The sequence below is a fragment of the Bison bison genome, unplaced genomic scaffold (assembly GCF_000754665.1).
Source record: "Bison bison bison isolate TAMUID 2011002044 unplaced genomic scaffold, Bison_UMD1.0 scf7180017864163, whole genome shotgun sequence".
In the NCBI taxonomy this organism is placed as follows: Eukaryota; Metazoa; Chordata; class Mammalia; order Artiodactyla; family Bovidae; genus Bison; species Bison bison.
Window position 1 is genome coordinate 9,172,563 of NW_011494735.1, and position 15,709 is coordinate 9,188,271.

A 15,709-nucleotide genomic window follows, 5' to 3' on the forward strand; every position below is an offset into this window, starting at 1 on the left:
GTACAGAGTTTCAGTTTTGCAGGATGAAAAAGTTCTGGAGATCTGTTACGCAGCAATGTGAATAGTTTACTGACCTGTAAACTTAGAAAGGCTGGATGGCATCACCGACTCGATGGACGTGAGTCTGAGTGAACTCCGGGAATTGGTGATGGACAGGGAGGCCTGGCGTGCTGCAATTCATGGGGTCGCAAAGAGTCGGACATGACTGAGTGACTGAACTGAACTGAACACTTAGAAAAGGTGAAGGTGAGAACCTACTGTGTAGCACAGGGAGCTCTACTCAATGCTCACTGGTGACAAAGAGGGGATTTCTGTATATGTGCAGCTAATTCACTTTGCTATATGGCAGAAACTAACACAACACTGTAAAGCAACTAAATTCCAAAAAAAAAAAAAAGTTAAGAGGATCTGTTGTACATTGTTTATTCACACACACACACAAGTATTGTGTGAGGTAGGTAGAGGGCCATTGCACTAGTGTGATTGAAATGCCTCTTCTCTACATTTTTAGGACTTCCACTCACCTCGAGCATTAGCTTGCGGCTCTGGAGAGCAGGAATTGATTTCCACACCTACCTCCCTCACTGATTTACAAGTACCTTCATGCAGCGACTGACCACTGATTTAACTCTGTCTATAACGTTTATCATGGGAGCTGCCATACAGTAAGTGCTCAATAAAGACTTGCTAAATGAATAAACAAAGATCCAGTGATCACATAAGGATAAGTAGCATTTTTTAAAAAGCTCTATCAGGGGTTCCACTTATTTACTGAAAGAATTTGCATGTTTTTGGTATGAATACCATGATGGCAGGCTCACTTATCCTCATGGGAAAATCTGAAGATGAGAGATGGAAAGATAAATAAAGGATACAGCTGGAAGCCATTTTGTGAGGATGACATCACTTTACAAGTGATTATTTTCATATGTGATTTCCATTTGGTGCTAAATATATGGATTTGTTTTTTACAAGTATTAGCCCCAGAGAAAACATGCAGAGCCTGGTTTATCTGTTGAGTTTTTGTTTTTATGATTTACAGTTAAAAGATTTCCTGGTTCTAGAAGCAAAAGGGTTAAAGTAGACCTTATTATGCCTTTCTACTACTAAGCTCCTAATTCCATGTCTCTCTAACCTAAATAGTGTTTAGTATGCTTTTTATAAGCAATGATGTTACGGATTTTTCAAATCATTAAATTCAATTATAGTCAAATATCACTGGTTCTAAATACACCTCAAATGACTCTGCATTGCCTTCTAAAATAGACAAAAACCCAAAAAGGTCAAAAGCCTTTTTGATTTTTGCTGAAAAATTATTGTGCACTTAAAATTGGATTAATTTTGTAAAAACACATTAAACTCTCCTTGTAATCTAATTGCTTTCCAAAATTCTTTTTTAGTTAGGACAATTGAAAATAGCTTGGAAATTTGTCATATCAAAATGCAGCTTTCCTGGAGTGTTCTTTGTTAAAAATGACCCATCTTTAATACTTCCCCATGTTTGTTTCATTAATTTCTCACTCACTTTTTTAAGCTTCAGTGGTAGCTAGAAGGCACTTTAAGATTACTAAAATGGCGAACCCTGAATCTATTTCACCTCCTTTTTCACTGGCCATACATACATTTTCTTTTCTTTTTTTTCATTGAAGAATACTTGATTTACAATATTGTGTTAGTTTCAGATGTACAGGATAGTGATTCAGTTTTTTGTTTGTTTTTCTGTCATATGTATATTTTCTGATGGCTTGTGCTTTAAAAAGAGCCAGAGGAAAAAAATGGTAGAATGATGGAAAAATTCGTCAATATTATTTTACTTATACTTTGTCAATTGTAATCATTAGAAAAAAAACTACAAAGCCCTTCTCTGCAGTCATTTTTGGGAAGTGAAGATACATGTGCATTCAGGAGTGACACAGTAGCTGGACTTGTTGTTCTTCAAACAGCCAACCATTTTTTTTCACTTCCTTTACTGACTAATCCTTCATTTCCTAAATTGAAAGTGTCACCTTCATCATACACTAAAAATGCTCTGTTTCAGGGTTCTTGATTCTGTTCCCTTGATTTGTCTGTTTTACTAGCTCAAGCATACGTTCAAGATCTGGGAGGGCTAGTCTTTCCTCATTCTTTTTTTCTGAATCTTTCTGGCCATTTAGGAGTAATGGGTTTGACTGTCCTCGGTCTTACATTTCTGCCATGTCTCTGTTTAAATCACTATGATACCTTGAGCTGGCCAAAAACCTCATTCTGATATTATGGAAAAACTACAATGAACTTTTTGGCCAACCCAATATCTGGGCCCTTCTTGTAACAAATGGCCTCAGTTCAGTTCAGTTGCTCAGTTGTGTCCGACTCTTTGCAACCCCATGAACCGAAGCATGCCAGGCCTCCCTGTCCATCACCAACTCCCAGAGTTCACCCAAACCCATGTCCATTGAGTCGGTGATACCATCCAACCATCTCATCCTCTGTCGTCCCCTTCTCCTCCTGCCCTCAATCTTTCCCAGCATTAGGGTCTTTTCAAATAAGTCAGCTCTTTGCACGAGGTGGCCAAAGTATTGGAGTTTCAGCTTCAGCATCAGTCCTTCTAATGAATATTTAGGACTTATTTCCTTTAGGATGAACAAATGGCCTCAAAGAATGAGCTAATTCCTGTTTTCTTTAGTTGGTTCTATACAAAAGATATGGCTCTAGAAAGTAACTCCTGTAATGCCACCTTCATCATACCCTGGTACTTAGCATGCAATATTCTCTTCAAAGCAGCCTACCTGAGCGATTGTTTCTGGGTCCAACGGCTTGTGGTCGTTGAAGCCTGAGTATTGCCCTGATGATGTGGACCTTCTAATAGGAGGGCTGTCGATCTTCTTGAGGGAGTCATGGCGGCTGATGTTGGTCAGGCTGCCGTGGCCTGGCCGACGCCTCCTCTCAGGACTGTCGTTGTTGAGGCCACGGTTCTGCAGCAGGCCCCGGGGATGACTGCCCAGGCTTGGGGACCCCAGGTCAATTGAGGAGTTGGAAAGACCATGTGGGGGATGGAGGGGGCAATGGCCATCACTGGTCCTGCCAGGACGCCTTGCTGGAGGGGGTGGCTCTCCCCTTTTTCTTTGTCTAGACAGAGAGAATAGCAGAGGTTGTCACACTAGGTAATTCTGCAAGGCTGTGGATGCCACAGCTCCTCAGAACCCCTGGAGAAGTGGAGGCTTGGGAGTCCACCTACCTGGCTAAATAGCCATCAGGATGTCGGTCTGTTGGGGAGTTCATGTCCTTGGATGAAGACTTGTCTTCAGTTACCGGCCCACTGCTGGCCTCGCTGTCAGCTTTCTGGCTCAGAGTGTCTGAAAATGTATCATCCCTGAGACAGTAAGAATCAAGAGTGAGGGTCTTTTGCTTGATGAATGGGGACAAAAGAATAAGTGATGGCATTTCTGTATGTAAATCTTTCTCTTACTAACATAACTTGTTTCTTTTCACTAGAAATATAGCATCATTTCATGGCAGGTAAATTGGAAAATTCAGATGACAAATCATCCATAATATAACATCCAGAGACAACCACTGTTTGAATTCTAGAAAATGTCTTTCTCAGCTTTTCTCCTCTGCCTGGCATACCTATCTATAAGAATGTCCACATGTATGTATAGTATTTACTGTATATATTTATATGTTTCTGTACTTTAGGACTGTATGTTTGCATAACACACACACACATAATATTTCTTGGATTCTGAGAGACATTTTAACAGTTTAAAATTAGGCTGAATCAATCACTGTATCCATTTTATGTGGTATTTTTCTCTTTACCTTGAAAAGCTGTTCATAAATTGGTGCTGCATTGTGAAATACCATAGTCACAAAATTAAGATTATACTGTACATGTTATTTTGTATCTTGTTTCTTTCACTTAATATTAAGACCAGATGGGAAGATACCACTTTAAGTATTTTTGAAAGTAGAGCTTTCTCATAAGCAAAATTAAAAAAGAAGCCTGGAGATGATTCTCTTTAGACCTGAAGTCAGTAGCCTCTCTTTGGGGAATTTGGAATTAAAACAGACACCAAGGGAAGAGGCAGCACTGTTTTAGGAATTAGCCGTGCCACTTCAGCTCCTAAAACTAGCCTTTGCACAGGGTACTTTTCTAAGAACCTGAAAGCTTCAAAAGGTATCTCTCACTAGTCCTTGCTCCAGACCTGCTGGGAGAGCATGGGTCCTTGCTAACAGTACTTTCCGGCCAACAGGTTTTCATTTTCCATCAGCATGGTGAAGAACTGAGCCCAGCTCAGAAGTTTTTGCTCTGTAATCCCTTCTCTTTTCTCACAAGACCAAGGTGAGAACAATGTAAGAACAACAGCTGGAGTCTTCTCTTGGGAGCGCTCAGGTGACAGAAGCTGGCACTACTCACATATCCTGCACCACGATGTACTGGTGGGGCACAAGCCCGTCAACCCCGTTGTGCCTTCCTTCCCACCAGTCCTCCGACGCGCGGTGGTACAGCAGGAGAGAAGCACCCTTCTTGAAGGACAATTCTCTGGCAGACCGCCCAACGTAGTCAAACTTGGCTATCGCTTCTATTGGCTCACATTCTACAAAGAACACACCAGAAAACAGTGTCAGCAGGGTTGTCAGGAGGCGTGATACACTAACTGAAGGGTCTATATGAGGCTTTAGAAAGAAACAAGGTCGTTTTAATAACCAGACAGAACAAGGTAACAAATCAAGACAGTGAGAAAATGATGCTGTTAAAAGGGATAAAGAAAGGCATTCTCTTTCTGTCATCAGTTTCTCAGGCAAAGAAAAATTGAAAATTCGATCTTAATTTCTACAGCCTTGTACTAGAGAGATCATGACAGTCTAAGAAAAATATTTAAAACTTTGTAATATATAAAATCTCTCCTTGGGTTGTAATGTTCTCTGCAATAGCTCCAATATTACTTTGACATTGATGAAGTTTCCAGGCAACATGTTAATACTATTTATAACATGTAAGAGTCACTATTTCAGAACACCAAAAGTTTATGCTTTATTTGCCAATTTTAAAAACAAGTTTACAGATATCACCACATTAAATGTTGTTTGAATACATTTAATTTCCTTAGGTATTTTTTGGGCACTATCAAATCTTATCACCAAGTGTAAAGACAACTTCATTTTTTCTAGTATCAAAACCAAATTCTAGATATCGCTTGTGAAACAAGCATACCTACTTAAGATTCAAAAATGTCTTCTAGGATCAAAAGGTACTGAAAGGAATAATGGTGAGTGAGAAAAAGTTACATGTTGCACAAGGCCATTCATATGACATACTTGAAATGACCTAATAACTGAGATGGAGGATAGATTAGTGATCGCCAGAGGCTAGGGTGGGCGGGAAGCCATGGAAGGAAATGGCTTTGGCTAGGAAAGGGTAGCACAAAGGGGTCCCTATGATGCAACTGTTCTTGATTTTGACTGCGGTCACACAAATCTACTTGTGTGATAAAACTGTGTAGAACTAAGTAAACAACACAGGTGAGTCATGTAAAACTGGTGAAATGTGGATACAGTGGATGGAGTGTGTCAGTGTCCTCGTGATAGGAGCAACAGGGACGTAAGATGTTCGTTACTACTGGGGGGAAACGGGGAGCGGGGAGGTGTATGGCATCTCTCTGTAGCGTTTCTTACAGCTGCATATGAATCTACAGTGATCTCAAAATCAAAAGTTGAAAAGAGATATCAAACTCTGGGCCTAGAATTGGAATTTCAGCTCTATTTTAATTCTGACCACAACTATTGAAGGCAAATACGAGGACAAACCACTCAAAACAACTACAAGAGTTGCTTTTTGTGATTCAGGTTACTGCAAAAAGCCCAGCACTGGTGGCTCCGTGGTCTTTCCTCTCCTCTCTCACCATCACCCCATCCTTATCCCTGCTACCAACAACAGGTGAGTCAACTTCTAATCAATAAGAAACAGAACTAAAAAGGGTCAGTACAAGTGGTATTATCTTAGAGAACTCTCTGCAGTGAGCAGCCTCGTTTGTTAAAAACTGAACATGTATGCTGTTACTTTAGAAATGCTTTAGAACATAGGTACACATAATAGATTAAAAACTGTCAAATATTTTGTCAGGAACTTATTATTTTCTATTTCCCTTGGTGACAAACCTTTTCATTTAAAAGAGTTAATCTCTTCCCAAAGTTTAATGCAATAGCTTCAATATCTGTTATATGAAATAACTACAAATGAACTCTCTGGATAGTCAGCTAAGCTTCTTTCTCACTTGAAAAATGCAAACATTCTCTGGGACAGCATGAACATAAAAATCAACAAACATATTGAAAAAGCTTAGGATTTATCTTCTATGAAGGACTGGGGTGAATTTCTGCTATATATTTAAAATAAAGAGAAAAAAAGTCCCATCCTTTGCTAGTAGATAAGTAGATGCTTAAGTAAATAATAATTCATATGGAAGAATCAAACACTATAATCTGTACATGGTATACTTCTCAACAAGGTAGGTGTAAAAATAATTTTAAAACAATACTTTAAGTGTTTTAACAACTGACAATAACTTTTAGATCATATGTTAACACTCCATTATTCCATCCTAAAATATTTTAACATAAATAGCAGTTTTATTAAATATCCACAAGTCTGGTCATAGAGGAGGAAACAGAACTCTTTATTCAAGGGGACTGACTTTATACTTTGTTCTAAACTTGCACATAAAAAGTAAATCCTGCTTGAACCGAGATGACAGATACCAAATTTTTTACCCAGGTCTCCCTGAGGGACAGAAATAAACATGTCTGTGGTGTAAGGGACACAAATAAACATTCATGGAGGAATGAAGGCATGCCAATTGATTAAAAAGAGCATCATGATATGCAGTCTGCACATTCTTATGTGCTACACCCATACGTTTAAACTGTTTTACTGAAAAAATGGAAATATAATAGCATAACAAAGTATACAACTCATGTACCTGTCAAAGTGAAGAGAGAGCTATTCATGTTCTTTAATGCCATTGGTCATTACTGGCCAAGGGCCATTTAAGACTGTTTAATAGATATGTACATATTTTATCATAATTTCATCATCATGCCATCTATGCTCACTACCTCTTTCTTTTTTGAAACAACTAGCAGCAAGATGATCAGACTTTGTTTATTTAGTTCAAAGGTACAGACATTATGAACGAATGACCAGATGAATCAGAAGTATATATATCAGAAGTATACTTCACTGGTGATCTTACTACATCAACTAGTAATTCTGAGCAATTTCATTATTTTGACTTCTTTCTACTCCCATGAGAGAAATTTCACAGTCAAGTGTCAATCAATAAGCTATTTATACACATCTCAGTCTAGTCATTGCAGAGCAAATCGATCTCAGGGCATGGCGATGCACCACACCCCTTTCATGTAGGGTCACACAGCCCTCTAAATCCCTGCAGAGGCTTAGTAGAATGCTACTGCTACCAATAACAACAATGAGGGTGAACGTGATAACTTCATTTTCCTACGTGGCTATTATAATTTTGTGCAAGAGAAGGAACATTCAACAGAGCTGATTTTCTGACTGCCTGGTGCTATCAAGTCTTATATTTCCATTTTTTGTAATTTTATACAAAGTGCTAGTATATCACGCTATCCCTTTGGGACCTTGCTGTCCCTGACACTTTCTCTCCTACATCTGTTACCCCTGCCCTTGCAGATGATGATTTTGTTCTGTGACAGCCTCTCTTTTGGAAACAAAGGTTACTCTCTTTAGTGATACCATGACAGAGGGAAGAAAATGCAATACCTGGGTGATCAAAGAGACAGATCAATACTCGGGTTAATTTAGTTATAGGAAGAGTCTGGCTGCAGGCAAGAACATCTGTTCTTTGTAAGCAATGCTTTTCTCTCCAGCACTATCAGGTGAGCAAGATCAAAATGTTATCTCAAATACAGAGCTCTCAGCAAAGCTTCTCTTTTGTAGCCAAGAGGTAAGAACAGGTAAGAACTGACAGATGGTACAGTGGTGAGACTGAGGTTTGGGAAGAGAGATGGCTGGGGCTCTGTCGTGGGCTTTTCCTGCCACTGGAACAAGCAAGGAAACACTTAGAAAAGTCACCAGTGAAAAAAAGAATGAATTATAGAGAAATGAAACTCAAGACAAAAGAAAGGAGAGAAGAATGTCAGAGGGTGGGCTCAGAGACTTTCAAAAGCAATCCCACAGAAATAGAAGCTGTCACTTTAAAGAGTTTCTTCCAACTTAAGTTTCTGAAAATGTCAATTTTTTTTTTTTTAAAGCAGAGGGTGGACTCTAGACACCTTGATAACCTTCCTGCTGAAATCAACTAAAAATGCTGGATTAAAAAAAAACAAAAACAAAAAACTTCGTAAGTGCATTAATCATGACAGTGAGGAATACTATACTTGATGAATGAAGGAACCTATGGACTTAAACAGGTCACCAGAATTATGAACACTAGAATATGTAAGTCAGAGTTTGCCTTGACAGCATTTTCCTCTGCCTGGTTAAGTTTATTTTAAACAAAAGACTAGGTCCAGGGGCTGCCCAGTATGGAGACTCTAAGCTCTACCAAAGTATCGAACTCTCAGTGTCACAGTGGATTTCTAGTTCTGAAATTCTCCTCCCTTCTCACTCTCCACACTTCTCCATAGATGTAACCACTCTGACCTTGAATTTAAGGAAACAAATCTATCTGAAGGCTTGGGAAAAAAAAAATCACCTCAGAATCCCAACCACATTCTAGCCCTCAGGCAGGTTTGCATTTTAAGTTGATACTACCTGGGTGGCCTGAAAAAACCTCAAACTAAAAATCTATTGTGGTTCCAAGCTGGTTATGCCCCAGGCAGAAGTAAATGAAAACCTTCTCTGGAGGGACATACCTTTACCTCAACGTAAATGAATTCCATAAAGTTCTAAGAAATATGTAAAAAAATATATAAAACACATTGGAAATAAGACTCAGATGAGCAAAAGCCAACAAAAACAAATCTAGGAAGACTTCAGCTTTTTAGAATAATTAGACACATAATCTAAAACAATAGAAAGGATTAGTATTGTGAGTAAAGAGCAAATGACCAAGCAGATATGAAAGTGAACTGAATTTGGGAGAAAAATCAAAAATAAAACTGAATAAGTTTAAAGCAGGTTAGTCATAGTTAAAGAGGGAATAAGAGGATTATGCATATAGCTAAAGAGGTATTAAGAAAAAACTGACAGCTTTATATGTTCATATTAATAATGTCAAAAAGTAATGTTAAACATTAAACTTAAGAAGTTAGAGAAAAAAATGATTCCTACAGAGAAACGTATAAAAGTTTGTTGGGTGACATTAAGTAACTAGAAAGATGTTTGTGGACTATATATTATAAAAATATCAATTCTTTCCATATTAACATATGTAGAATCAGTGCAACTGCAATCTAAACCTCAACAGGTTTTTAGCTTTTTCTTGTTTGTTTCTAAGAACTTGAAAAACTGAATTTGAAATTTAAGTGAAATTGCAAAAGGTGAAGAACTGTTAAGAGGAACAAAGTCAGAAGTCTTGATTTGACAAACACTGAGATTTATTAAAAGGTATCAAAATGAAGACAGCAGTGTAGGGATAAACAAGTAGACCCATGGAAAAGAACAGAGACCAGAAATGGACTCACACAGAGAGGATACTTGATTTATGATAAAGGTGCGGGGCAGTAGAGAAAGGACAATTAAGGCTGGGACAGTGGAGACAGCTGCGCATCCATATGGAGAAAAGAGGAACAGATCCCTACCTCACACCATACCTCCAAATGAATTCCTGGTAGAATTAAGCCCTATGTGTGAAAAACAAAACCTGAAAGGATTTAAAAGAGACTATAGAAGAACTTCTACACTAACTTCAAGGCACAGAAGGATAAGGATCTCTTAAAGGAGACACAAAGTGAAACAACCATGAAGGAAAAGATGGGTAAATTCAGCTCCTTTAAAATTAAGATCCTTTGTTTGGCAAAAGACAATAGGCACATGAAAGACAGGCTACAGAGCAGAAAATATTTGCAAAGCATATACTCAATAAAGGACTTGATCCAGCCTCATAAACTTTTACAAGGAACAACCAAAGCCAAACCAAACTAAACCAAGCAAAAAAAGCCCAGAGAAACTAACAGTGGGCAAACAGGCCCTCAGTTGGAAAAACATTTGATAGGAATTTTGCAAAAATAAATCTAAACATACAAAAATTAGTGTATCTGTAATAACCATGTTTTTCATTTTCTATAGTATGACCTCTGGGGCTTTGCTCGCTCCCTGGAGGGACTGTCCCTTCCAGGGTTGGCAAATGCCTAGTAAACAACTCATCTGGAATGTTCTTTTCAAATGCAAACCAACCAATCCAGGGCCCATACTCCAGCCACTTCCTTTCTGGGGCTCCCATACTTTAGGCCACTATCTCCCTGCTCCAATCACTTCATGGCCAGGTACCAACCAGAGACAGTCACAGAGCCCTCTGAAATTATTAAAACTAGGCAATCCTAAACCTGCTTACCCTGCCTTGCTTGTTCCTTCCTGTGGAAACCACCATAAAAATTCTTGGCCAATTGTCCTCCTGCCCGTCTGACTCTGGTGTTTTCCCTGGCCCCCTGAGGTGTGACGTGTCCCCTCCTCTTAGGAAATGTGAGCATCAGATTATCTTTTCAATGGTGATCATCTCCTGATCTGTTGGCCTTACCATACCCCCTTACCATACCATAAGTTTTCTATTAATATACTATGTTTTAAAACGTCTTCATCAGTAAGCAGAGAAATGCACATTAAAATCACAATGAGATACCATTAAACACTTGACAGTATTGGCAAAGACAATATTTGATAAACTCGAGTGTTGATGACTACATACAACTGAAAGGCTGAGACACTGTTGGTGGGAGTGGGTAGTCTTACAACCATTTTCTTATTTTTTGGCTGCTTCTTGTGATAGGTGGGATCTTAGTTCCCTGACCAGGGATTGAACCCATGCCTCCTGAAGTGGAAGCATGGGCTCTTAACCACTGGACTGCCAGGGAAGTCCCCTTACAACATTTTCAAAAATAGTTTGGCAGTATGTAGCAAGGTTGAAGACATGCTTATTCCTAGGTGTGTATATCTGAGAGAAACTCCTGTACACCTGCAGCAAGGTACATCTTCAAAATATTCATACCTGAACTGTTTTTTAATGGCAAAAAACAGAAAACACCTCATGTATTCACCAATTAAAAAAAAATACAATGGAATACTATACAGTGGTAAATAAATTATTCTAATTCCATGCAACGATGGGGATGAACTTCAGCAATATAATACTGAATAGAAAACAGTGAAAGTATATATAGTATGATTCCATTTATAAAAAGTTCGAGAAAACAGAAAATGAAACAATAATCCATTTAAAAGCACAAACCCAGAGCTTACCTTGAGGGGTATGGAAGACAATGGGTTCAGGAAAGTAAAACGGTAATGATACCTTTTTCTTAAATTTGGTGGTGGTTTCACAGGTGTTCCCTGCAGTAGTATTCTTTGTAGTTTACACATATTTAGCAAATATTATTTTGTATCTACTGAATTCTTAATACAAGCAATTCTTGGTATACATGCTGCCAAAGCGAGTACAATATCAGTAATTCTTTAAAAATGGTTATAAAAATGGCTATAAAGACTAGTTTTATAATAGCATGAGCATGAGTACATACCGTCTTCACTGGTGTGCAGCTCTGTACCAGCGTCCTGATCCACTTCCTCCAGCGTACCGTGCTCACTGTATGGGCTGTCGCTGAGGAGCAGAAGTAGAAATCATATGAAGCCAAAGTGAATTTCAAAACTGAACAACTGCTACTATAAGGAAAAACAGAAGACTTTGGAATGGCAAAGGAGACCCTGGATAGCCTTTCAGTGGAATGCTGGAGCCTCCAGGACTGTGTAATCCTATAGGACTCTTTGTCCGTTCATCTTTGACATATTACAACTCTGTAAAGACGAAACTGACGTGTAGGAAACTGATAGTATTACAAATGATTCTTATGTGTAAAAATGAAAATTTGTTGAATTCTAGCGGAATATGATTATCACCCTCTAGATACACCAATTTTTGCAAATTCATTTCAGTATCCCCTACTGCATAAAAATGGATGGCTCTTTGATTTCCGCTTTGAACTGGCTATAGTATCTTTTTCAACTTTTCTTGACACATGTTCATTTTTATATCTGAGAGTTAATTTTATCCTTTAACATTACCACTATTACTTCTCAAATGTATGCTGATAAATGGAATGCATTGGTTACAAATACAAACCTGACATTGTTGTAAAAGCCCATTTGTATTGCTGGCATTGGGGGATGAGGATGATTACTATAATACTGACTTTCTGTTTAAAACAAGTGATATCTACAGAGAATACCATGTGTGGGAGAAGACATAATCAAGCACACGTTACTGACTTCAAGACTCTTTATTATGGGGATTTTACCCTGTTTGTAAAAAAGGAGCAACCACAAAAAGTCTTAGAACACAAAACATTAAATAATATCCACCAGACATCCATATACTTCCTCTCTAATAAAGTGAATAAGACAGCACAACTTACTGATAGAGCCCTGCTGCTGCTGCTAAGTCACTTCAGTCATGTCCGACTCTGTGTGATCCCATAGACGGCAGCCCACCAGTCTCCTCCGTCCCTGGGATTCTCCAGGCAAGAACACTGGAGTGGGTTGCCATTTCCTTCTCCAATGCATGAAAGTGAAAAGTGAAAGTGAAGTCGCTCAGTCGTGTCCGACCCTCAGCGACCCCATGGACTGCAGCCTTCCAGGCTCCTCTGTCCATGGGATTTTCCAGGCAAGAGTACTGGAGTAGGATGCCATTGCCTTCTCCGATAGAGCCCTGAATATCTGTAAATACTAAACATGACTGACACTGGCCCTGAAACAAATACAACTAGGAAAATAAAATTCTGAATTCTGAAAATAAAATTCTGAAAAACTCACCAGGACTGAGTTTTATTTGTTTATCTTTTCAGAGCCAAGCTGATGTCAGTATGTGCATATAGTAAGTATTTTAAAAATATGTAGCCCTAGTGGGCTACAGTCCATGGGGTTGCAGAGAGTCAGACACAATTGAGCAACTCACACACACATAGAATCTATCATGCTTTGTTGTTAATTTAGAAAGCAGTACTTCTGGAAATGGTCAATTCTGAATTTTCTTAATGGCATAAGATCATTTGTGGTTTAAATTATACTGTGGTTTAAGTTAAAAAAAAAAAAGTGTGCTTTCAGTTATTTAGATTTTTCAGCTACTTGTTCTACTTCTACTTAATCCCCATTAAGGCAGTGGGAAACAAAGTATCCTGCAGAGTCCAGAATGAAGGGCTTAGGCAAATCTATTTCCAGCTGCTCCTGAATCTGAGCTGCACAGGGCTGTTTTCGAGGGAGGCTGGGAGACAACTGCTGAGTGGGAAGACTTGTGTGGACTTAGGAATCAGACAGACTTGGGCTGCCTCCAGAAACCACTAGTCATTGGCCGGGCTCCTTGGCCTCTCTTAACTTACTTGGTAGAGTGGGAATAGAAGAGATCATATGCACCGGGAAGCTGGCACACAGGAGGACCTCAACGAATTAAAACCAGTTTTACTGTATATGATTTCTTAGAAGCTGGAACTCATATATCAAATAGTGAACATAAACATTTTGGGGTTTCCTTATCTTTGGATTATACATTTTTATCCTTCATTGGAAGGTGACTATATTGTCTTATTAAATATTTTGTATCCCAACAATATAATAATGTAATAACTTTGTTCAAAGTGACCATGACTTGTGTAATTGATTAGGACAATATTAGTAAGAATGGAAATGAAAGTACGAATGAAAACACTTAGTTGACAGCTGCTCCTTTAAAATGAAATTTCTGAAATACTTTCCATAGAATCAAAACTATTTGGGAATGAAAATGAAGTCTGTTAATTCAGTTATCTTTTCTTGATATAACAGTAAAAATGTATACAGCTCTCTATTTAAAAACAATTCTCTACAAAAGTCATGATGGGGTAGGTGTATCTAAAAAGATGCCGTGCTCAGGGAAAAGAGAAATGAATATGAATTTCCATAAGAAGAAGCCAGTGCTGTCATGGGATTTAATATTCTAATTTATCTCAAGTGTTCCTGCTGCTTCTTTTTTTTAATTGGGAGCACTGGCATCTTATAGTCAGTTATTTTTTTAAAAATTAAGTTGATATCTGTACTTGTATAATTTTTTCCAGGAGGAGAAGGAAGGACTAAAATTCTTGGACTTACCAATACTCGTCTCCAGCCATACATTTTTCATAAACAGGGCCATCCAGCTCTTTAGCATCTGGGAAAATAGTCTCATGGTGGATGATGATGGTTTTGACAATCTCATTCACATGAGCCTGGCAGGACACTTGATCCTGTATCTCTGGGACAGGCATCAATGTAGGGCCAAAACAGATGGCCAGGTTATAAGGGTCCATCATGTTTTCATCACTGTACTGTGAAAGACTACGAAAGAAAGAAAGACAGGAGTTATAAAAGAACGGGGGAGGGGGGGGAGAAAACACTTCATAGGATACTTCCTATTCTGAAAAGGAGTTTTCTTATTAGAATAAAATATTTCATCCTACTTTAAGGTGGCTCAGCAAATTCCAAAGAAAGTAAAGCAACTTATAACCTTTCCACTAGGTAGACATGGAAAAAGGAATATAAATCCTGTTTGCTTAATTCAGTGGCGTTTTTTTTAAAGTCACAAGGGAGTTTAAGATAATCTCTAACACAATGGAGACCAGGATCAAGTAAAAGAGTTTCATCTGCAAACAGTATGATCATCTTTAAAACTGTCCTCCAACTAACCAAATACGTTTCAGCTTTTCCCATAAATCTTGAGGGGAGTCCTCAGGAAAAACAAAAGCACCTTTTCTTTGTACCCACTGAAAGAAAGCAAGCAACTCCAGGCTTTGTAATTTGCTTTTGGGCAAGATGATTAATACAAGGTGACAACTGGTGTCACAAAAGACAGTTACAAGGGCAAGTACAGGGAAGAATCCTCAACTCTCACACTCCATTTAAAGCTGGTAAACTACAAACTTTGGGGGAGATTTCCAGTTGTCTAGTACTAATTGTAAAATTCAATTCAATGGCTGTTGGTGAGATATTTTCCACAGCGGACTGAGAATAAGAAGTTCTTTATGCTATGCCTCTAACACATGGGCAAGGTGCTGTTTCAGGGAGAATCTAGAGAATCTATCTTTCAGTGTATAGAATGTCAACCTTGAAAGGAAATGTAAAATCCAGGTGAACAGATGACAAACGGAAGGAGAGAAAAAGAGACTCAGCTACATTTGTGAGATGTTGACAGACACAAAGAAGCTGAGATACTGTGTGACAAGATACTTTACCCGGTGTTGGAAATAAGATAGCTGAGAAAGTAGAAAATACAAAAGTATAATTCTCACAGGCAACATATGTCTTTCCTTTCTGCCATTTCTCAAACATAAAATCTTAAAACAGTTCACAAATAACAGCCAATGATCATGTTACAGATCACCTTCAACATGAATGCAGGAAGGAAAAGTGAGATTCAGAGTAAGAATGATCTCATGTTCAAAAGACACACTTAAGCTCAATGGGGAGAGTCAGTCTTTCTGGGTCTTTAGTTAGTGCTGGCTTGAAGAGCAAACAGCGGATATAAAATTT

At 38.4% G+C, this 15,709-nt stretch overlaps 1 protein-coding gene across 3 annotated transcripts in view; it reads right to left on the minus strand.

Annotated features, from left to right (window-relative positions):
* The window catches only part of SRGAP1 (SLIT-ROBO Rho GTPase activating protein 1), a 313,186-nt gene that overhangs the window by 9,589 nt on the left and 287,888 nt on the right, over positions 1 to 15,709 (minus strand). For all 3 annotated transcript variants that reach the window (XM_010841593.1, XM_010841590.1, XM_010841592.1), the window contains exons 17-21: positions 14,294 to 14,518; positions 11,698 to 11,777; positions 4,397 to 4,577; positions 3,215 to 3,349; positions 2,766 to 3,105 (exon numbers count right to left, since the gene is read on the minus strand). In XM_010841593.1, the coding sequence (XP_010839895.1) occupies positions 2,766 to 3,105; positions 3,215 to 3,349; positions 4,397 to 4,577; positions 11,698 to 11,777; positions 14,294 to 14,518 (961 nt within the window). The remainder of the gene's footprint in view (positions 1 to 2,765; positions 3,106 to 3,214; positions 3,350 to 4,396; positions 4,578 to 11,697; positions 11,778 to 14,293; positions 14,519 to 15,709) is intronic.